The sequence below is a fragment of the Xenopus laevis genome, chromosome 1S (assembly GCF_017654675.1).
Source record: "Xenopus laevis strain J_2021 chromosome 1S, Xenopus_laevis_v10.1, whole genome shotgun sequence".
NCBI lineage: Eukaryota > Metazoa > Chordata > Amphibia > Anura > Pipidae > Xenopus > Xenopus laevis.
This window is the reverse complement of record NC_054372.1, coordinates 130,103,061-130,127,189: the sequence shown is the minus strand read 5'-3', so window position 1 is coordinate 130,127,189 and position 24,129 is coordinate 130,103,061. Positions and strand designations below refer to the sequence as shown.

The 24,129-nt window shown below is 40.7% G+C and overlaps 1 protein-coding gene across 1 annotated transcript in view; it reads right to left on the bottom strand.

Moving 5' to 3' along the window:
- Positions 1-24,129, bottom strand: part of zfhx2.S (zinc finger homeobox 2 S homeolog) — a 54,183-nt gene that overhangs the window by 18,848 nt on the left and 11,206 nt on the right. The window contains exons 2-8 of the mRNA XM_041580183.1: positions 21,334-23,454; positions 20,316-20,872; positions 15,854-16,064; positions 12,642-12,713; positions 10,182-10,240; positions 2,766-2,966; positions 169-262 (exon numbers count right to left, since the gene is read on the bottom strand). Of these exons, the coding sequence (XP_041436117.1) occupies positions 169-262; positions 2,766-2,966; positions 10,182-10,240; positions 12,642-12,713; positions 15,854-16,064; positions 20,316-20,872; positions 21,334-23,413 (3,274 nt within the window). The 5' untranslated portion in view covers positions 23,414-23,454. The remainder of the gene's footprint in view (positions 1-168; positions 263-2,765; positions 2,967-10,181; positions 10,241-12,641; positions 12,714-15,853; positions 16,065-20,315; positions 20,873-21,333; positions 23,455-24,129) is intronic.

Here is a 24,129-nt window from a genome sequence, read left to right as displayed (position 1 = left end):
TAAGGCTTTTTATTTTAAAGTGATACCTTTAGAAAACTGCACACTTTCCCTTTAATATTTGATTTACACATTTTTTTTCTTTGAAAAAGCATGTAAACCAAGCTTTACATCTGACATCAAGATATTCCTATATAAACATATTACAGGTACTGCATAAATTAGACTTACAGGAAGTGTGGACCTCTGAGGCGGGCTGCGTTGGCTCTTCTCTTACTCGGATAGGAAGAATTCTGGTATGAAAACTCATGTCCACTTTTTGAGCCTATAAGAGATTAGTGATAGAGTAAGTATTGCTGTAGACAGATAAATGTATAGTAGGAGAGTCATAGTTAGGGCATAGTATGGGTGAGCTTCAGAAATATTTTACATCAAGGTTTTGTAAAGTTCCTATAATTGAGAAATGTACGTATACTGAAACATATAGAATAGCAATATGCAGCTACTGTTTTGTAACTCAAGTACCCAAGTAAAGCTTTTTACATTGTATGGTACAATGTTTCATACACAGTATCTCATTGTCTTCTCTAGTGAAAACACTAATTCTGTTTATTGTATATGTCTTGTGTTGGGTATCTTCAGCCCTCTTTAGTCAATTTCTTAGGCTTTTTATGTCATGCAGGGTCATGCAACCCCAGTTGCCAATTTTCTCTGAAAAAGCTGCAGACTTCCTATAACCCTGGGTAATCATTTTAATATAATCATACATGACAAATCAATTCACCCTTCGGAGTACCTTTGTGGTCTATTATTTTCCCGAGTTTGCTGCAAGGGATGTCTTTAAATTATATTTTATACGGAACAGGTGTGCACAAAAGCACAGCATTAGGTGACAAGTGACAAGTTTTGTATTTAGAAGTAGGCAAGAAATGAAACTTGACTAAAGAGGGTTTCATTTCTTGCCTACTTCTAAAAATGTCTAATTCACCTTTTATCACTGTGAATCTTATATTCATAGCTCAACTGTAGGCACAACATGTCTTTGTCTTGTGTAATTTGAAAAAATGATATGGGTCCAAGACAATTCATTTAAGTATAAACCAGAATAGCACATCACCCACAGATTTCATTTGTGTCATAACGTACTACAAATATTTGTATTCAGCCCAAAAGTTCAAACATGTTACAATATCTGTATTTTGTATTCAGTTTATTTAAAGCCGTGTCTTTGCTTCATCGGAAGATGAGGCACAAAATCCAGCCATAAGGACTGGCTCTGGCTAGCCATCATATAGAAGGCTAATCCTTCATTTAGAAGGCACAGTAATAATTCTGACAGTTTCATTAATATATTTATACAATCCTCTTTATCATATTGTGGATCAGTTTGAGCAAGTATTTGTTGGAATTCTGAACAACTCTGCCATGCACCTCATGTCGCTTCAGTTTGCCAGGTTCTGGCCAGTCACTCCATCCATTTTCTTGACAAACCAATGAAATTCTTATGAGCATTCATAGAAATGCTCGGGAACCAACCAAATACTACAACATTATTTTATACACTAAATGAATAAGCAAAAGGGTATAAAATATGGTGTTCAACTATAAATGGATCGAGTGGAGTATTACTGGATTCCAAAGCTGGTCATGCATGGTACGATCTACTTGTTTAGTCATCATTACCTGATTTGGCCGCAGAGTTCTAGGATAAATTGGGATGATCCAATTATTTGTTCCTCAGGCATATAATTAGCAGACACACTGGTAGAGTAACACTTCAGAGTAACTGGCATGGTCCTCATCCTAACAAGATTTTCAAAACGTGTACATACATTTTGCCTATTATTTTAATCATGAAAAATCTATGGATTTTGTTATTGCTTGGGCAGAACAGGACAAGTAAAGAACTTGAAATGCTGCCCAACCAATATCTGGCAGGTTTAAAAATCCTGTAGATGAAGAACAGCTGCAACCCATTCATAGCTTGGGTCACTGTAGATCAAAGACTGAATCTGCTGATGGAATGTGTGGTTTTCCCCATAGACCAAATAATCAGGAGTCACATGGGATATTTGCATGTATCACTCTTTGCCGGGGGGAAAGTTGCCACAATGAAATCTGTGCCAAGACACTTAAAAGGGTTGTTCACCTATAAATTAACTTTTAGTATGATTTAGAAAGTGATATTCTGAGACAATTTGCTATTGGTTTTAGTTTTTTATTATGTGTGTTTTTTTGAGTTATTCAGCTTTTTATTCAACTGCTCTCCAGGCTGCTATTTCAGCAGTCAGGTTGCTAGAATCCAAATTACCCTAGCAACCATGCATTGATTTGAATAAGAGACTGGAATATGAATAGGAGAGGGCCTGAATAGAAAGATGATTAATAAAAAGTACCAATAACAATAAATGTGTAGCCTTACAAAACATTGACCCCCATTTGAAAGCTGGAAAGAGTCAGCAGAAGAAGGCTAATAATTCAAAAGATAAAAAAATATATAATGAAGACCAATTAGAAAGTTGCTTAGAATTAGCCATTCCATAACATACTAAAAGTTAACTTAAAGGCGAACCACCACTTTAAGCTTTTGATATTGTTCTAAACATACACTCACTGCATTGTGAAAAACTATTCCTTATTTTAGACTTGGGGAGTAAAGGAGGATAGGTGATAAAATGATAATTGAAATGTCTTATAACTGACACACCCGTATATATAGGAGAAATCCACTCTATGATACAATACTAAGCAGGTATTAAACCAAACACTCAACAGGCCTCAATATAATATAATTATTTTTGCTTGTCTTATATGGTACACCAACTTACCACCTGCAACAGTTTCTCCACACATTCAGAAACAACATTGTGACCATGCCCAAGATGAGCTCTCAGGTTTGCAGTTCCCGTTAGCTGTTCTTGACACAACGGGCATCGGAAAGTAGGCTGCAGAGCGTGCTGTGACACTGCATGGCTTTGCACTTGATCCTCAGAAGGACTGACGTAGGCACAGAATGGGCAACAGAAAACCTGCATGGGAAGAATTGTTTCATTAAATTAATGACTGATAGCTTAAACAAAGATAGAGACAAAAATGGTAAATCTAAACTAATCAATAATAGGCTGTAAACAGATATTCTGTTAAAGAAAGGGTTACTTTATTTAATTACTGTTGCACTCTAAACCAATTTAATAAGTGTGCTGGATATTCTAGCCAGATATTAGAATTTGCAGGTCTGAGTGGAACCTGCCATCCTGCTGCTTTGCAGAGATAAAATCAAATATCCACCATAATCTACACTGACACCAAAGTGGTCATATGTAAAATGCTAAAAAAAACCTTTAAAGGGCACCTGTTGGGTAAAAATGTTATCCCCAACCAAAGGTGCAGGCTAATAGAGTTAGTATAACTGTAGTGTCGGCTGGGACAGCAGAGGCTGCAACCACACACTGCTAGACAATGTGTTTTTACCCAAAATACATAATGGAGCTTGTACACAGGTCTTTGACAGACAGCCCTGAAGTTTATGATGATCCTGTCAAAGGAAAACATGTTTTTTTCAAAATGCATCAGTTAATAGTGCTGCTCCAGCAGAATTTTGCACTGAAATCCATTTCTCAAAAGAGCAAACAGATTTTTTTATATTCAATTTTGAAATCTGACATGGGGCTAGACATTTTGTCAATTTCCCAGCTGCCCCTGGTCATGTGACTTGTGCCTGCACTTTAGGAGAGAAATGCTTTCTGGCAGGCTGCTGTTTTTCCTTCTCAATGTAACTGAATGTGTCTCAGTGGGACATGGGTTTTTACTATTGAGTAATAAATACCAGGCAGCTGTTATCTTGTGTTAGGGAGCTGTTATCTGGTTACCTTCCCATTGTTCTTTTGTTTGGCTGCTGGGGGGGAAAAGGTAGGGGGTGATATCACTCCAACTTGCAGTACAGCAGTAAAGAGCGATTGAAGTTTATCAGAGCACAAGTCACATGACTTTGGGCATCGGGGAAATTGACAATATGTCTAGCCCCATGTCAGATTTCAAAAATGAATATAAAAAACTGTTTGCTCTTTTGAGAAATGTATTTCAGTGCAGAATTCTGCTGGAGCAGCACTATTAACTGATTCATTTTGAAAAAAATGTTTTTCCCATGACAGTATCCCTTTAAATATGGGCACCTCCTGCAGGCAGTTAAACAGTTCTAAAGTTAGGCAGGGGGTATATGTCAGTTCCATTAACCAGACCTCGCCATGTGTGGCAAGCTTTAGGGTGACTTTCCTTTTATGTCTCTATTCATAACTAAAGGCAGATGCTATTTTGACTTGCCCATAAGTAAACTCACACAGAAAACTGTAAGATGCAGTGTTTTGGCATGTCTTTTGTCTCTGTTCTTGAGGCATATGGCATGGTCCATGGGTGCACATAGATAAAAATGATTTAACATATGCTGGCTTCGCCCGTAATAATTGAGTGAAAACAGCTCTCAGATATGTCTTCACCAAGATATCCCACAGTTTTACTGTTTTCAAAGCCCATAACCATTAAGCATGGTGTGCCATTAGAGTTATAAATGTGCATAATGTCTGGACACAGATTCAAAATAGGCATTGGCCTTTAAAGAGCAGAAAGGCCAAAATAAACCCATACAGACCCAAAGCACTGTTCTACTGCATTTTTACTAATGACGGGGGCTGTCGTACAGTTTCTAGACTGCAACACCCATCCTATTTTTTCAACTCATTTTGTACACTAGGTAAATATGGCAGCAGGTACATCAAAACCTCTCCGGCATACAGTATGCATGAGACTTTACTCTCCAGTTTCTGTAAGGTAACTGCAGTTATTTGTATGTGAAAGAATGTGGTTGAACGGTCAAGAGCTGCAGGCAATATGTCAGCTCAGATTTTTTAGTGCAAGGATCTGTTAGAATATTGTACAGGTATATAACCTTATATCCAGAATGCTAGAGGACCTAGGGTTTTCTGGATAACAAATCTTTCAGTAATTTGGCTCTTCATATGTTTTATTATTACAGAGAAAAAGGAATTCATTTAAATTATTTTTAAATTTGGATTATGAGGATAAAATGGAGCACATAATTAGAAACTACATTTTCTTCATTAGAAAACAAATACCTTGCATTACCACAACGAGATCTGATCCCTGCACTTCTCTTATTTTAATGCCTTACCTGGACTTTCATTTTTATATGTACTTAGTAAAAGTTATGTTTTAAAGTTTATTCACAGAGTGATTTGATTGTGGGATGGGGTGGTGCAGCCGTATAGTATAGTTCTTATTCTTCTTCCCCATATGAAGTCTATGAAGCTAACAGCAAGAAGCAATATAAGAAAATGGTATAAATTGTACATCATGGGAAACATTTAGGACTACTGACAGCAGTAACCAAATGCAGACCACATGAACAATGGGCAAAATGCTGCTATGACACTGCCCAAGCAGGGCCATTATTTCATGTGAATCTGACAGGCCGGGCCATTACTCAAGCTAACAATGAACTAAAGCAGACAATGAACTTAAATGGTCAGCTAGAAGATAAGGTCAAGAGTAGCATACAAAATGTACGACTGACAGAATCATCCAGGTCCTGGCTGGGATTCAAAATAGGCCCTAGCATTTCAGGTACACAAAGGCCCAAACAGTGAGTAAAGGCTTACATTGTGTAGGTATAGTTTTATGAATGGGTCTGTAAATCTATGCCATTTCACTGATGGGTTTGATTAAGTTGGTTATGTGGGAAGTAGGTGTATTGATGTGGGTTTGTCTCTCTGCACATGAGTTATTGTTTATGGTGCAAGTGTGTGTTTGGGGGGGTTAGTCAGTGTTTAGTACTTTAGTTTTATTTTAAATCATGTCATAGTGCTGCTCGTGCTTTAAGAGGCCAGTTCCAGAATAGACAATGCTTGACTGACAGCAGCAATACTGTGGTTATCAGAGAAAGGAATTGACTGTATTGGAGCACACTTTCTAAAGCTGGCCATAGACGCAAAGATCCGATCGTACGAATCATCGTACGATCGGACTTTCCCATCTCCCGACCTGCCACTAACCATTCCGATCAAATAAAGTACAAAAGAAGAGATCAGCTGATGTTCTGCCCCTGACAGCAATCGTACGAAAGTTATGTCTGACCAAAGCTAGTGACAGTCTCCCTCTGAAAATCGTAAGATCGGCAATACATGCAGAAATATTATCGGCAGCCGCCAAGAATCTTTTAACCTGTCCGATCAACCAAAAATGTCGGGACTCTCCACACACAGTCTGAAAATGGATCTTTGCATCTATGGCCAGCTTTAGCCTGCCTGTCTCTTGAGGGTTAGACCTGTTTTATTTAATGAAATTGGTTACATGACAGAAGCCTTGGTTGTTCAGTTAAGAACAGTGAGAGGAAACCACTAGCATGTTAGCTGTTGCTGAACCACAACTCCCATCATTCCCTCCGTCCCAGCACAATGGGTGTTGTCAGGTGTGAGTGAGGCTGATAGTCTTTCATGCAATGTAACATTGTCTCCCATGTGATTGGCGGTCACTTACCGTTCTGTAAACACAAAACTCATATTCCATATCCATGCAGCTAACTGTTTCACTAAGGAGCAAGTTAGGGCTTCCCCTGCTGTCCCAGTACGGACTCCCAGCGGCAGTAGCTCCCCTCTCCCTGTGCTGTCACTCAACCCTCCCTTCTACTAATCTCCCCCCACACCCGCCGCGTAAACCTGGCTCCTTCTAAATTGCTTGTGCTCCCGAATTCCTCACTCTCTTTTTAACTTCTTGTTCACTCTCTTTTTAACTTCTTGTTTACCTCCCACTCCCCGGCTTCCCCCTACACTCGACTCACTTCCTCGCTTCCTGTCACGCTGTCCCGCTCTTCTTCCTCCTCCTGCTCTTCCCTACTTTGTCTCTCGGTAAAGCCCTGCTTTTTGCCCTCTTTACCCTTCTAATTAGGGCTGCTTTTTCTCCCTCTTTGCTTCTTTCGGCCTAGCTGGTAAACAAAATCCTCTTCCCCCCTCCTTTCTCCACCCCTGCCGCTGGGTGTTCCAGATTTGGGCCCATGCTTAACCCTCGCCTGCCCGGCCCGTCCCTGGGAAAGATGTGTCGCTGCTTCCTGCGGCTGCTGTTGATTGCAGGACATGTGACAGGAGCAGCCGCAGACAGGGCGTGCTGGGATTAGTCAGTGGCTGCAATTAACACGTCGGAGCAAAATGACTTTTCCAAGCGTTAGGTCATGCACTCCACAGATCCTCGGCTGCTGCTGCTGAACTACAAAGCATATGGTTACTGAGGAACTCTGGGAGTTGTAGTAAACACCAGCTGGCTGGGAAGTCACACCCAATTAGTTTCTACACTCTGACTGCCTTTTTTCATTTATTCCAGCAAAGCAGGATTTTTAAAATGGACTATATATTTGCAATCAAGTATGGTTAAAGGGGTGCTTCACCTGCTTTAAGGTAACTAACTATTCGTATGTTATAGCATGGCAAATTTAGAGCAATTTTTCAATTGGCCTTCATTATTTTTTTATAGATTTTAATTGTTTGCCTTTTTCTCCTGACTCTTTCTAGCTTTCAAATGGGAGGGGGGGGTCATTGACCCCATCTAAATAGCAAATACTATGTAAGGCTACAAATGTATTGTTATTACATTTATTACACATCTTCCTATTCGGGCACTGGCCTATTCATCAATGCGTGGTAGCTAGTGTAATTTGGACAAAGTCAAAAAACCCTTTTTATGGTCAGGGCACACAGGCGGATTCAGGGAGATTAGTCGCCCAACGACAAATCTCCTCTACTTCGGGGGCGACTTATCTCCCCAAACTGCTTTCCCGCCAGCTAAAATGTAAATCACCAGCGGGATGTCACTCGAAGCGATTCGTTTTCTGAAGTCACCCGAAAGTTGCCTGAAAAAGAGGAGATCTGTCACCGGGCGACTAATCTCCCCAGTGTCGGACTGGCCCGGCGGGACAGAACCCTTCTGCATGCGCGGCGATGTTTTAGTAGGGGGGCTGGAGGGGGGCCCCTGGACAGCAGTCCCGGTGGGCCCCGGGCCCCCCGGTCCGACCCTGAATCTGCCTGTGTGCCCTAGACGCACATATAAGGTGGCCATAGACGCACAGATAATATCGTACAAAACTAATATTCATACAATATTCAGTGCATGTATGGTGGGAAAAGAGCCGACCAATATCGGCAGAAGATTTGAATATCGGTCGGCTTGCCGATCGGGCTGGACGGAAAATTTTGATCGGGTGCCTTTGAAGGCACCTAAACATCGGCCATTGTTAGTGCTGAATCGTCAGATACAGGTAGAATTCTACTGTTTCTACCTGTATATCTACCTGTATATCCGACGATTCAGCTCTACACGTGGAAAGATCTTTTCCCAGAAAGATCATAATTGTTACATCTATGGCCACCTGATCACCATCTGATAATCAGGAAATCTTGCACAAAAGGCCTGTGGCACCTTGACAAGTGTCCCTTATTATTCAGAGCTGGCCCCTTCATCTTACTGTATAAGAAGTGCAAAATTGCTTGCATATAGAATCACATTTAGGGTAGGGACACACTGGGCGATTTGGAGAGTTTTAGTCGCCTGGCGACTAATCGCCGCGACTTTTCTCCCCGAATGCCTCCCCTCGCTCTGCGCCTGGCTAAAATGAAAAATCGCCTGCGCTAATCACACGCGGCGATTCGTTTTCCGAAGTCGCCCGAAGTTTCCTCGTGAGGCAACTTCGGGTGATTTCGGAAAACGAATCGCCGCGTGTGATTAGCGCAGGCGATTTTTCATTTTAGCCAGGCGCAGAGCGAGGAGAGGCATTCGGGGAGAAAAGTCGCGGCGATTAGTCGCCAGGCGACTAAAACTCCCCAAATCGCCCAGTGTGTCCCTACCCTTAAGGGCTTTTTGGGGGCTTCCAGAAATCACACAGACTGACTTGTATTAGAGTTGGAATGTGAAAACTGACTTGAGACATTGGCGCTCAGTAAAGCTGCAATCACACATGAATCAACGTCATTCATTAAAGGTACCTGCGCCCGAAGCTTCTCTTTGGACTTGTGAGTTTTTCCACTATTGCAACCCACAAGTAGTCCAGATGAATTGGGCATACTGTAATTAAGCCTATTAATTTTGAGGAACACTGGAGTTACCTTCACCTTGAAGGAGTCCGTAGATTCACAGTTCCTACAGCAGCTTGCATCAGTAGTGCTGTATATTTTTGCCTAAAGAAGGCTTTTTTGCAGCCCAGGTAATTTATTCGGCTTCCACCTGAGGCAAGTTGCTTAGCTTGCCTCATTGGGACAGTGCCCTTGCTAAAGAATCAGGCACAGATGTAACTTGACACAGAGTGCCAGATATTACGCAGAATGTTCAGCTCTATTGAATCTGCTTAAATAATGCAAAAGAAATATCACATTCTGGTTCCAAAAATATGAGAATTTCACATGGCACTCAAGGATGTAAATTACCCTTCCAGTGTAACAAATCACATTCTAATGTCAATACAATTTATTGGGTGTGATTTCGGTGTGCTACAGTGAGCCCTCACGTGTATAAATAAAGCAGCCTTAAATGAGGATTTGCAATAAACCCAATAGTTCAGTTGAATTCTATGTGAGTGTGTTGGATCTGACATCCATGTTTCAGAGCCACCTGAGGAACCTAAAGGTCTGTCACTGGGCTGGGAGTCTGCTGTGAAGCATTGTGCTTTTGAAGTTGTGGAGGTTTTTAGTTGTTAGAGTGAGTGCAGAAATAAAACAGATTTTTCAAGGGCCCTTTATTTATGCAAGGCTGCATACAGAATGGCCCTTCAAATTCCATCACGAGACCTGTGTTTCAACAACAATTGAAGGGCTACAGGTTGTGCAAAACTGATATTATTTGTGGATATCACTCACCCTACACTTCATGGTATCCAAGAGCCATAGTCCCTTCCTAGATGCCATAGTCAATACAGGCATTGCCGTTATACCCTGTCAGCTGATATGTGACTTCTTGGCATGTCGTTACTAAGATTTCCCACAGACTGACTACTTTGAACTGCTTTTCTGTCAGGGCACGCTATACACAAGTTCACAGCAGTCACACCATCTGGTCAGATTCAAGAGGGAGCCTACATCTGAGCAGTTTAATGAACAGACAAAACATGAGCATACACATACAGTGAGGTTGCATTGCTATTTTCATGCTTAGGTGCATATGATCTTCATTGTGCGCCAAATAAACACACATACCGTTGTCCCTTCTGCAGGTTTTTCGCCTTCGGTACTGGGTGCTTCATCCTGTCCAGGGCCTAAATTAAGATATCCGTGATGAGCGGGAGAGTAAGCAACAGCAGAGTTAGACAGATGGTAAATGGTTTGTACAATTGTGTCATAAGAAGCCTATAAAGTTTCTCCAGCAGTACCAGAGACAGAGGGGCAAATTTACTAAACTCCGAAAATTCGCCAGTGATGGCTGGCGAAGTTGCGTTAGCATTACTGCACCAAGCAAAGCGAAGTTGCGCTAGCATTGCCTAATTTGCATACGGCAGGAAGATAAAGTTCAATGGACATATTGCACCAAATACATTATACTACACAAGCCCGGGAAACCTTAATTAAAGAAAACAGAGTTGTTATATTGCCCTATACATGAGCCCTGTGTATAGTTTATGTGCCATATGTTAGGAAATGTAGGGGGGAAGCCAGTTACCCCAAAAAAAAATTACGCTCTTTTGCAGCCTATCACCCTGAAAAAAGGAAAATATGCCAGTGTTTTTTGGGACTTAGAATTTAGAAAAGTCCTATCTACTGAGGTGGCAAAGTCTGGCACACCGCATCTTAGTGAATTTGCATAGTTACATCCCTTCGCCAGAGCGCAAATTCCCCAGGCGTTAGGGAGCGAAGTGCCGCTAGAGTCTATCTCCTTCGCTAGTGAAGTTACTCCAGCGACCTTTAGTAAATTGGCAAAGTACCGAAATGACGCCACGCTGGCGAATTTAGTAAATTTGCCCCAGAGTCTTTTGTGAAATTCCCATTAGATGGCCTTCAGAATGGCTCAGTCTGGCACTGCTGCAAGAACGGTGCTGTACGTACTTCTTTCAACTCGAAGCTTATCTCATTTTGGATACAATTATTTTATTACAATTCTTTTTTATGTTCATATCATTTACATAGTTACATACAACCCCCTAGATCCTTCTCAGTTAAGGAAACTCCCAACACACTGGCATTTAGTGTATAACTTGCATTTATCAACATTGAATCTCATTTTCCAGTTTGCTGCCCAGTTTTCCAATTTAGTCAAATTACTCTGCAATGTGGCAACATTCTGCATGGAACCTATAGTTCTGCACAATTTTGTATCATAAGCAAAAATAGAAACAGTACTTTCAGTGCCCACCCAGGTCATTAATAAACAAGTTGAAAAGCAAAGGACCAAGTACAGAGTCCTACGGTACTCCACTAACAACACTGGTCCAATTTAAAAATGTTCCATTTACCACCACTGGGTAGTTCTCTACCCAGGTACAAATACTATGTTCCAGGCTAACATTCCTTAATTTAACCAGGAACCTTCTGTGTGGCACTGTATCAAATGCTTTAGCAAAATCTAAGTAGATCACATCCACTGCCATCCCCGAGGTCCCTGCGCACCTTCTCATGAAAAGAAATTACATTCATCTGGCAAAATCTATTAAGCATAAAACCACACTGGCACTAACTCACAGTATTATTTGCTTTGAAGTCAAGTATTTTGTCCCTTAATACCCCTTCAAAAAGCTTTCCTACCACTGACGTCAGACTAACTGGCCTATAGTTTTGAGGCTGAGAACAAAATCCCTTTTTGAATAGCGGCACCACATTAGCAATTCACCAGTCTATCTGCACCATGGCAGACCTCAATGAATCCTAAAAAAATGAGTAAAGAGGTTTGGCAATCACAAAGCTAAGCTCGCTTAGTACCTTGGGATAAATACCATCTGGCCCCAGACCTTTGTTTATCTTAACATGTCTTTTGAATTTCCTCGTGCGTGAACCATGCATCATTAGTTATATTACAGAATTGGGAATATGAAGAAAGAAACCTTTATTAAATGGTTCCTCATTTGTGTAGACAGACAAAATGACCCCCCTCTGATATTAAGGGTCCCATCCCTTTCTGCTTTATTTTTTAACTATTTACATATTAAAAAAAATAATTTTTAATAATAATTACTGCTTGCTGCAATACCCTTTTGCATCTAAATTTTTAGCTTTTTTTTCATTATTTATTGGCCTTCTTGTACCTGGTAAATGTATCAGCTGTACACTTTTCTTACCCACCTCGACACCAACACTCGAACCACAAAGATTTTGTTTTGCTTTTGTTGCTACATTGACTATTCAACCCTCCTTCAGCCCTCCTGCCTCCAGCTGCATGCCACATTTACCACAGGATAGTTCACTGTTGTGACAAGATAAGCAGGTTGGAAATACCATTTATTTAAACTCATGCTCACTTGATTTAGTTATGCTGTGGCTATGCTAGGGAAGTGCAGACTTCAATTATAGGTCAGTGTGAGGAAAGATAATGATAGATTGGGTACCAACATAGCTGTCCGCCTTTACTATAAACCTTTGAGTAAAATTGGGAAGCACTAGCCCCCAAAGGTTTATAGGCTCTTAGTCCCCCTGCCCAACACATTCCATACAGGAAATCTTCCTACTCACCTTGGGACATGTCTTTGCTTTCTTCATCAGATTCTGAGTTTGGAGTAGCTTCTGAAGTCCTCAGTGTTTTTACTGAAAAAACATGTTTTGATGTGGGTTTAATTGAGAATTATATCTTGTGAAATAAAGCATAACCAATAAATGTATGTTATCAAATAATCTTATCAAATTGGCATACACATAGCAGTAATTCTGGTCTTTTACATACTGTATTTTACCTTGAGCTCCCTTTTTTTAAAAATTCAGCATGCTCACTCACTGAACAACTAAAAGAAAAAAAGGGATGGTAAAAAAACATAGCTATGTCCATTCATTGGCTGATGTAATCTTGCATGTATGCATGCCATTAGTTTGTGCCTGAGACTAGTGCCTCACACAAGTGATAGGGATAGACCTTATTATTATAATACTTATTATTAATTTATTTATACAGCACATTTCAGAGATTTTACATCATTCACATCAGTCCCTGCCCCAGTGGAATTTACACCCTAATACTGTATACCTATCAAATTCACACACACTGTGTCAGTTTTATTAGAAAATCAAACGTTAAACAGCAGTCAGAAGATGCTGGTAGCTGAACTTCAAAAGTTGCTTTAGAGCCACAGTTTGTCCATCTCTCTCAAAAATCAGCCATTTTATACCTACTGCAAAAAATTAAGATGACCATCCTTCTATAATCCTTCAGAACAAAGGAAATCCCATAATATTATCATAGCTGTGCCATTATTATGCCCATACTTTCTATACAGGTACCCTAGTAAAAAGGGGGTGCTGCTCTCCTGTTGGCCGAATGTATGTACAATACAGTTTCAGTAGTGCACATGCCCCAATCTGGGAACACAGGAGAGGGAGACATAATTTGTGTGCCTAGGACAGTAGCACAAATAAAGACACCACTGACCAAAAGACATAACACCCTAAATCTAATTGTAAATTACAAATGAATGAGAAATCAACCTTTAAAAGTGCCCAACTCTTAATATATACCATATTAGTGCATACAGTACACAGCCTACAAAGCAAACTGAATCATATTTTCAACTGAATAGTATAATTATATGGTTATACAGACCGGCATTCTCAGACAGAGAGAAAGAGAGTTTGACAAGGGACAGATTATTCAGGGAAGCAGTGAGAACAGGCAATTTAAAAGGCAGAGAGAGTACTGGGTGAGGGGACAGGCGCAGTGTCACCAGATAAACGATTATACTAAAAATTGACAGTTGTGGGGAATTTATTCCCGTTTCAGCTAATTAAAGTGTTAAAGTTCTTTAACACCGTTCAACAGCCGCCAAAATCATAAAATATTGATCAGGAGATGGGCCCAGAGCCAGACAAGAAGGAGGGGTAGGAGGGAAAAAGTGGGAGGGCATAGAGAAAGGAACTAAATGGGCTGAATAAGGAAAGATGATTCAGGGCAGGTTAAGTGCATATGGCACAAAGTGAGCGGTTATTTCTAGTGGATTGTCTTGCGAAGCAAGCAGTGTTAGAAGAATATTACAATTTATCAGGCACTGAAATTTATGCTGCCATTTACAGTAGGCAACAGGATCGAAAGCAGTTCTTACTAACTTTTGGGAAGAATATTAATTGGAAGCTGTAGCTTTCCATAGATGAAGGTTGTGTCTGTGTGTGTGTGTGTGTACCTGCAAAACCTAATTATTCATAGAGCTAATTGTGTTTTTATTAAAATGGTCAAGAGGTTATGCTGGTTATGATTCACTGATTTGTGATTGTACAGGTGTGGGATCTATTATCTGGAATGTTTGGAACCTGGGTTTTTTTTTAATAAGGTTTTTTTTCTGTAATCTACATCACCATACCTTAAATCTAAAATAAAGCTGCTCTTGAATTTATATAAATATGTGACTGAAACCTAATTTATTCAAATAACCCACCACACACATTACATAGGCATGACTATGATTACGTATCTCTAGATATTAAATGCATTAGGACATGTTGTTTTAATTCATGGAATAAAGCCTGAGTTTTCATCCAAGCCGGCAGGCCCGGATTTGCCTGCCGGCTTGGATGAAAATAGGCGGCAAAAAAATAGGGAAGGCATGCCGCCCAGCCGCCGTTCAACTACACCAGCTGGGAAGGCGGGCGCGCGGACCGCGCGGCCTAGGGGCGCCCAGAAATGAAATCCGGCGCTGCAAGCTGGTGTGTCTCAGGAGTGCTTGCTCATTCTATGATCTATCTGCATTTCAACCCAAAGCTACGGGTTCGGGGTAGATTTGCCACCTGGCCAGTATTTTACCGGCCTGGCCAGTAAAAATTATGGTTGATCCCAATGTTATTAATAGGGAAAAAAAGATAAATATATAGGAAAGCCGTTATTTTTTTTCGGAAAAGGTGGCAACCCAAGCCACCATTTGTCACCGGTGAGTGTGAATTATGTCTACATCGGGTAAAGATTATCATTTTTATTTCACATGGGAAATTAACACAGTGGTGTAACATCATTCAGATAAAGGAAGCTGTTTGACCAGGATGTAATGGGAGGGCTCCAGAAGGCTGGCATCGTTAGTTGCTGCCTCCTGCCTGCTCCGCAGGATTATGAGCATGCTCATACTTTATTTCTACAGGAGCAACTCTAGAATCAAGCAAATAACTTGTGTGGCAGGGTGGCATGCCACCCATTAATTTATGCCGCTCTAGTCCCAGCCTTTTGTGGCCTTGCCACAAATCCGACCCTGTGCTTAACTTAATTGCTCTGTCTTTTCTGCCATTTTGCTAAACCTATGATAATGAAGTGTAACTCCTTCTGAAAAATACTTGATGCATTGCTCAGCCACCAGACCACAAAAATATTTTATGTTTTTTAGGCCTCTTTCTAGGTGTATGCTATTACAGACTATGAAATGTAAAGGAAATTAAATTTAGGTCCATATAATTAGCCCTGAAAAACAGTAAATTATTGACTATTTATATATATATATATATATATATAGATATATATAGATATATATATATATATATATATATATATATATATATATATATATATATATATATACATATATATATATTTGAAGTGCTGTATAATTTTAAATGTTCCTAAAGACTCTATGGTTTATTGAATTTCAGCTGCAATTTCATTTAAAAAGTACTATGCTCCTTGTGGTTAGCTAATGACAAGATCAATATGTCTAATTTTTATTTGCTAGAGCATCAGGTTGCTTATATTCTGCAGTTCTTACCATGTTCTTGTGGAAGGGCTCCTCTGCAGACACTGATGATTCCTTCCAGCATAACTTCCCCCTGTGTTAGCCTCCACTGTGCAAGGCTTTGATGGTGACTTGTTGAACGCAAATGTGCCATCATTCCAAGATGAGAACTAACTATGCTGTCACATGGGCCACAGCGGAAGCTTGTGTCACTTTCACCGGCACCTTCCATTGAATTCAGGAACTATACAAAAGACATACAAAAAAAATTAGTTTTGTAATCTTAGCAAAATAACAGTCAACATATTTGCACAGCATTTGTTTTAAAGACAAAAAAAAAAAAGATATCAGGTTGTGTAACACTGCATGTGATGTCTGCAGCTTCACAAATGTTTCATATAACATAGTTCTCATGATATAACAGTGTCACATGATAACGTGCAGTATATGTCATACACACAAGACTGTGCAAGTTGGCCTATCCCAAGTAAGCTCTGGGACTATTAATTAAAATATTTTCTGTACAATCAAGATTATTCACACTGAAATGTCACAATGAATAGTGCTCCTGTTTTATTCTGGCCGAATTAAAGCAACACTTTGCAGATCAGTCATGGTAATAGAAAAGAATAAGATTCTGTGCCCAGTAGTACTTTAATGTCCCTGCAGCAGATCTTGTTATTTGGCTGTTGAGTTAGTTGTTATCAGGAATTAAAATAATACTGAAGACACAGGTAATTTAGTGCTGGCAGGATACTTGTACCAGAAAGAGAAGGAGACTTTTATATAGCTTTTCTGTCTTACACAGTCATCCCATATGTGCTGCTCCAGCACTTGGCTTTCTTGGCATTCATAATATTTTTATTACCCCACTGAGAGACTTTTGGGCATAGCAAACCCAAACTCTAGGGTGGGCTATAGTCACAATGAAAAGCTCTCATGGGGACAAACCTATACTAATCTGTCTTGTCTTGCTACGTAAAACAAGTGTGCTCTTAACTTGAAGATTCTTAGTTACTTCTCGGAAAAAGAAACAACATTTGGACCACTAGGGGCAAAAAGCCTATATATGAGATTTTAGATGTATCTGTTACATTGCAGTTAAGAGGGAGGGATGCAGCAAAATGATTAGTATTTAAATGTTTTGCATGATTTTTGCCAGAGTGACCTGAAAAGCCCTCCCCAGGAACTGAGTGTTCCTGAACCAGCTTTGTCTGCACCCTCAGAGGTGTGTCTGTGACTTGATCAGGCTGTAATGGGTCTTAGTTTGGGGGTACATGGCCAAAAATCACCCAGATTTAGTTCCTAGACAGGAAATTCTGCACCTTGTACCCAAGGTCCAAAAACTCCCTTGTGGAATATTTACAGCCAGGGTTGCTGACAGGCCAGGACTAGGGAAATGCATGATTTTCTGAATATAAGCTTGCAAGCAGGCGGGCTACTATAAAAAATTTACTGTCATTCTATTTGCTGGACACTTGACAGTACTAAAATACAGTTCTCTTATCGATATGAATAAAAATATGTAACAAATTAATACATTTAATGTGCAGTATAACAAAATATTTTACTGAATTTACTAAATCAAACAAAGAAAATTCATGCTTTTGGCTCCTTTGAATCATACCTAGTGGATTATATGCCCAAAAAATCTACTAGGAATTTCAGAAAAAACTTAAACTGTGGAATTACTGAATCATTTAGAAGTTCAGTTCTTCTGACTCTTTCAACCCTGTTAGTGATACCAAACATTGCTCAATTCCCAGGTGACGACCAGACCTATATAATCTATGGTCTATGGCAGGCAAGCAGGTAAATAACATTATTTCTGCCATATTCCAGAACCCAGTACAACAGTGAGAACTTCAGACATAACTCTCCTTAGCAGGTTGCTGCCTTCTCGCTCTGATGTAAGTGTCCATCAGTCTTACTTTCCCACACACAATACCCATTTGTATCTATGTGAATTCATTAAGGAGATTTCTTAAAGGAGAAGGAAAGTTATGGAGGCATTTTATTGCCAGTTGATTATCTGCAATAGTGCAAGCTAGAATGCTATATTTATTCTGTAGAATGTTTTACCATACCTGAGTAAAAAGCTCTAGAAGCGCTCTGTTTGTTTAGGATAGCAGCTGCAGTATTAGCTTGGTGGGACATCACTTCATGCCTGAGGCTCTCCCTTCTCACTTATAGCTCTGGGTTCAGATTACAGCAGAGAAGTGGGGGAGGGGGAAGAGGAGCAAACTGAGCATGCACATGCCCGGGGCAAGGAGGTTTAAGCTGAAGGCAGGAAGTCTGATACAGAAGCCCATGTGTACACAATTGAAGGAAAGAAATGTAGTGTTTCTTTTGACAGAGGATTCAAAGCTGCACTACTTTGAGTGTTTACTGGTATATTTAGGTGGACCTTTCTGATAAGGCTTACTTAGTTTTAACCTTTCCTTCTCCATTAAAGAAAGGGTCTGAGGATGATTGGGATAGAGTTAGTGGCATGATCTCATTGCAGAATAAATTATATCCTGTTTATAAATAGTGTTTAGCTTTCATATATTTACACATGGTTTCAGCACCCAATGAGAACTTGGAGGAAATCAACAAAGCAATGTAATGAAAGGTGCAAAGTTTGCCTAAGTCTGAACCATTGCAGAAAATCATGTACAAAATGCTGCCAGTTGATTGATTGCTGTTGGTTACTAGACCAATATCAAGACCTGCAACTTTTCAGGGCCATACTGCAGCGTCCATTGATAGTGAGGAAATATCTGTCTGACAGGATGAGAAGGATGTCAGACACAGTCTGATTGGTTTATATAACTTCTTATCTATAACAAACTAGTAATATGTCTTTAGTTCATTATTAAAGAGGAAGATGTCCTATAGGTATCATAATTAATTAATAATTAATATGTGTGGATTACAGGCAAGAATTTCCCTTTAAAATTAAAAACAACATCTGAAGTAATTTGTTGTACATGAGACTAATTTTATAATATTGGTATTGAATGATCTATATCAGCTGATAAAAGCCAGTTTTGAAATTGAAGAGCCTTGGGCTTGAACAGGCCCAAAACATAATGATAGGCTTTCTAGCCTACTTTAGTTTTCCTTTAATTATCTACCAGTTAATAAATAGGTGTTGCTGGAAAGTGGGAAAATGTATGTGGATCATAACTGGTTTCATGCTTTATATGGCAATGTAGGCCTAAGCCAGGTGGATTCAGCAGCTGATAAAAAAGACTAGGTGAGCGAATGTCCATTCTGACAAACACCGCCACCATAACTTGCCTTGTCAACTGTTAGGCCTGCCGTAATAAAACTATCTAGTTACAGATATCTTAATATTTTATTAAGTGCTACAGGTTGGAAATTCCAAGTTCTAATTATCTATCACAGCATGCTACATACAAGATCATCACTCTAGAACTAAGGCTGGCCATGTAAGGTTGGATCTACATATTCATCCAAATCCAAGTTGGTCCTAGGGTTAACGACTGGATTACATATGTGGCCTACACAAATATATATGCCAAGGACCAGCTCAGAGGGCCGCTACAGTGCTTGGCCAATAGTATTTTCCTTTCAGCCAATCTCCAGCCAGTGCACAATGGGCTGCTAACAGAGTTGGTTATCTTTTGTGTATAGTAGCATAACATGTACTGTGTCAGGAAAAAAACGAATTAGAGACGTGTGTGTGTATAATGGGTACCAACAATTACTGATCTACAAGCTACACAATTGAATAAGTGCTTTAGCATTACATTTGTGGTGCCACATGTATGAACTAACAACTGCCTGCGAATTTGAACCCTGGTTCCTGGCTTAATAAGCAATGCAATGCAGCTTGAACTTCTAAAAAGAGGGAGTTGGCACTTTTAAGCCTGAGTTTAATAAATCCTGGGGTTCATTTTGAAAATGCAATCCCTACAAACTAGCAAGATTAATAAATGTTCTCAACTGTTTTGATTCTCAGACACAGCTTATATAGCACATATAAGTACAGTAAGTAACCTGCAGATTTACACAGACAGGATTACATACAGTGGGTGTCATTTATGAACTGGAGTTATGTCCTGTTTTACATCACTCATGTAATCCTGGTATTAGAATGAATGACAGGTGTTGAGAGAAATAAACAGTGCTGTAGAACTGCCATAACTCCAGGTAAGTAAATATCCCTTACAGGTTAAGAAAAATTACTGCTCTAAAACATTAACACTTTCACAATAAGCCACAGCAAATGTGTTTTCCAAAAATTGTTTAAAGAACGTGTATCCCCAGATTCCCCACACCTTTCTTTGTTTGCAAGGTTAATTTCCTCCCGGGATAATGTAAAGAATTTAGTTCTGTAAATATCATTCCTTTACTATCTAGAAAAAGCACTTGCTGTGGCATGAAGCAATGGTTATTTAGGGAACCTTTTGAAAAACATTTGCAAGGCTTCATATTTAAAAATAAATTCACACATTGTGGTACACAACCAATTTCAACATGTCACCTTGTACACCCTGAGGCTTTCTTCATGGCCTCCTCCCTGCACATGCAATTGCAGCTTCTCTCTGCTGTTGCTGTCAAACCCACAAAGATTACATCTCAAATTCAGTGGAGGAAAAGAAGAAGCTTGACTGTAGCCACTGATGGGTAACTCTACTGCTGAGGCCTGGGCTGTGGCTAGTGCAGCACCTCCTTCCCGCATATGGGCAGCCAGTTGGTACTTCTGAGCATGCTTGTCAGTCTTCAGATGCAGCTGAAAGTTGGCTTTAAGTTGGGTGCTGTAGGAGCAGAGACGGCAGCAGTGCAAATCTCCTCTGACTTCTCTCCACTCTCTTTCAGGAAGAGAGCGGCCTCTACTTGCATGAGAAAGCAATCCCTCCAAGCTATCAGTAGCAAAGGAGCGGCATATAAGACACTGAAATATGCCAGTTGAAGGCTCCTCCTCCAGGTTAGAGGAGAATGAATCTTGCAGAGGTGGAGATGAAGGAATGGGAATGATGGAAGGGCCCAAACTGTTGAGCTGAGGGCCTGAGACAGATTCTGGGATAAGGAGACTGCAAGCTGACAGAAAAGACATGCATTACAATACAGATAGAAGTAGGAGGTTGCATAATGCGTACCAGACAATCACTAAACTGCAATAATATAAATCGTTATATAACAAACTACACTGTAAATGTTCTATTGCTTAAACTGCAGAGAGGTTCCAAACAGCACAAAAGAGAGCATATGAAAGGAATTATTATAGTTGCTTACACCCAGTTAAAAGATACTTTAAAATTGTGTCTTGTTGTAAATTACAGTTTTCAGAATAGTAAATAAGAAGTGCTACCAATTGTTTACATCCATTCAGTGGAAAATATACTGTACATGTCTGAGTTTCAGTAAAGCATATTACAACAATACTGTTGTGTAACTTTCCATTTCTGGTATCATACTGTATGTAAAACCCACTAGGGACCGGCATAGCAAAACAAAACATAAATTTACACCCCTCGCATTTTAACTACTCCTTTATATACCTTGGTTCCCAGATGAGCTGAAGTGCAAGGGATTAAACAGCAGATGGTGGTCCATGCCCTGATCGGGAGCAAGGGAACTTCCATAGAAAGGGAAGGTATCTTGCCCCATTCCCAACCCCTGATGAAGCATTAGGACATTCTGCATGTGCTTCTCACTAGTCATGTGAATACGCAGATTTCGAGAGATGTTGGTTTCGTAATTGCACACTTTGCAGTGCCACGAAGCTTTCTGCTTTAGTTGCCGGTCAGGTGGTGAGGGCTGGCCACCCTCCCCCTGGCCAGTATTAGCCACTGGTGATGCCAAGGGAGGGACTGCAGCATTGGGTGTTGTTCCTGGCCCCTGGTAGCTTTGTAAGTTGGCCAGATGTTTGTCAGACTGCATGTGTATTGTGAGATTGCCCTTGGTGGTAGTTGAGTAGTTGCATGCTTCACAGCGGTACGGCTTGTATCCACAGTTGTAGCTCTCACCACGGGCAAGACGTGGATGCTGCTGACCATTGTGACAATAAGAACAGTGACTCTGACTCTCTGGGTGCTTTTCCTTCATATGGACATCCAGCGTCTGTTGGTACTTGTAATGCCAGTTGCACTTGGGACATTTCAGTGTTTTGCAAGAATTGCGGGAATGAAGGAGAGAAAGCTGACCCTGGAGAGAAAGGCTTTGGAATGATTGGGGACCTGAGGTTGCTGTGCAGTCATCAAGGACCTGAAGCCCACGTTCAGTGTCTGTATGGTCCCCTCTCTTATCATTGCCAGGGGCAACTCCTATGTGAGAAAAGGAGCTTGTCAACATTGGGCCATAGAAGCTTTGGTTTGCAAGTAGCTGTTCAGTAATATCTGTGGACTGGGAGTTTGGAGGGGGCCTTTCTCCTTCCTCAACATCCTCTTCACCTTGTGTCTTTGTTCCTGCTGGGTTCCATGAGGCTCCTCCATTCTCATCATTCATGTGGGCCTTGGACTCTTTGGCTTCAGTTAAGTGGGGTGTTCCAGCAGGATCACAGCAGTGAAAGCTTAAGGATGATTGAGGTGCTAGGCTAAGAGAGACAGAATTTATTTCTGGATTAATAGCTACTTGGCTTTTGGTTACTGTATCGGGTATTGGGGAAGTTACATCCTTTGATTTTCCTGATGGTTCTAGAACAGTTTGGATCCTTTCTAAAAGTAGGGGAGACTGATCCCCTAAAAGAGCTATATTCTCTGGTTCCTGACCAGCTTCAAGTGAGCTGTGATTTATTTTTGGTTCTAATAGGCTAAGAAATATCTGTCCACTAGAGCTGTGGATAATACCAGATGTCTCTCTCATTGCTAGATGATCTTGATATGGGTGTTCCAATATATGGATATGTGATGCATGCCACCCAAACTTGTTGCCAGACCTAAAAGTAAGCTGACATGGGAGGCAGATTAACACCCTTTCCACTATCTGTGTCCTTTGTGAGCCTCTGGTTAGTTTGAGTGTCTTGTTGGTTTCCTGTCCTCTCTCTACCACCTTGTTTTCTTTGGGTTGGTCTTGGATTTTAGATGAGGCGCCAGACACCAGGTGGATGGGATTGGCTGCCCCAGCTGAGGTATGTTGGGATATTTGGTTAGAGCATATGCCTTGGTAGGTGGAGATGAGACGGAATACAGTGGGAGGGGTACATGGCAACACTGTGCTGTTCAGGGAGTCCTGTGGTGAGGCTGGGGAGGGTAGAGTTTGGTTCTCTTTTCCCTCCCCCTTCAGGAGGTAGACATATCCGTCACTGGAGAACAGCACACGACCCAGTAGGGGTTCCCCCTCATCCTCCTCTTGGCAGTTAGACTCTGCAGGAGTTCTGAGCTTTGGCAGATACTTTGGATGCAGGGGGCTAGTAGCTACTAGAAGGGTGGGTTGTGAGGTTGAAGGTTGGGGGCTAAGTGCCTTATAACTCCCTCCAGGTGTGGAAGCTGCAGTTGAGGTGGAAATGTCATGGGAGGGAGAGGGGGGCAGAAGAGAGGTATCTTTGGTGGTTTCTGGGCAAGGGGGCAGAATGACGTCCAATGGCCATGAGCTTCTCTCATCCTGCCTGGGAGAGGAGAGGAAGCATTCACCAGCATCCATGGTGAAATGTTAGAAAAACAAGAGTCATCTCACACATAGCCCTGTGGAAATAAAAGAAAATGTAAATGTCAAGTGTGTAAGACAATGCTGCTGAGACTCTGGCTAGGCAGGCAGTTAATAAATAAAGATTTTTCATCATTTTATAGCAGATCTGTGTCCATTAGTTAAAGTCAATTACTGTTCTGTTTCTGGCAAACCAGGAGTTAATTAAGACCCTGAAAGTCACATCAAAGACAATAAATCCTAAGATGCTAAAAGTTCTCTGCAGGTACATATTAAAAGGAGAAACATTTCTGACAGTCTGCGGCATGAGAGGAGTTAATTCCCAGTTACCTCAGCAAGAATAGACCAGTGTTTTGTTTTAATGGAAAAGCACAAGCCATCTATTACTGCTTGGCTGGTTTGTATGGCTCACAGCTCTTCTGATCTCTCTGGCAGGTGTGAGGTTAATCAATATTTTGCCCCTCTCCCCCCCCCCCCATTGAGTCCTTATAATTCTGTTCCCCACAGAGTCAGATATTGAGGTGATTAAAGAGATGTGAGCCTGAGCACATTAGCATGTTAATGAGTATGGAAATTATAACTAAAGAGTTTCATTCTACAGCTTAGTAGGGGAGGGGGAAGGGAAAAGCAGTGGAGTGAGTATGGGGGCGAAACAGAAAAAGAAAGAAAGGAATAAGCAAACAATAAAGAATGCATATTTCTGTTACGGACAA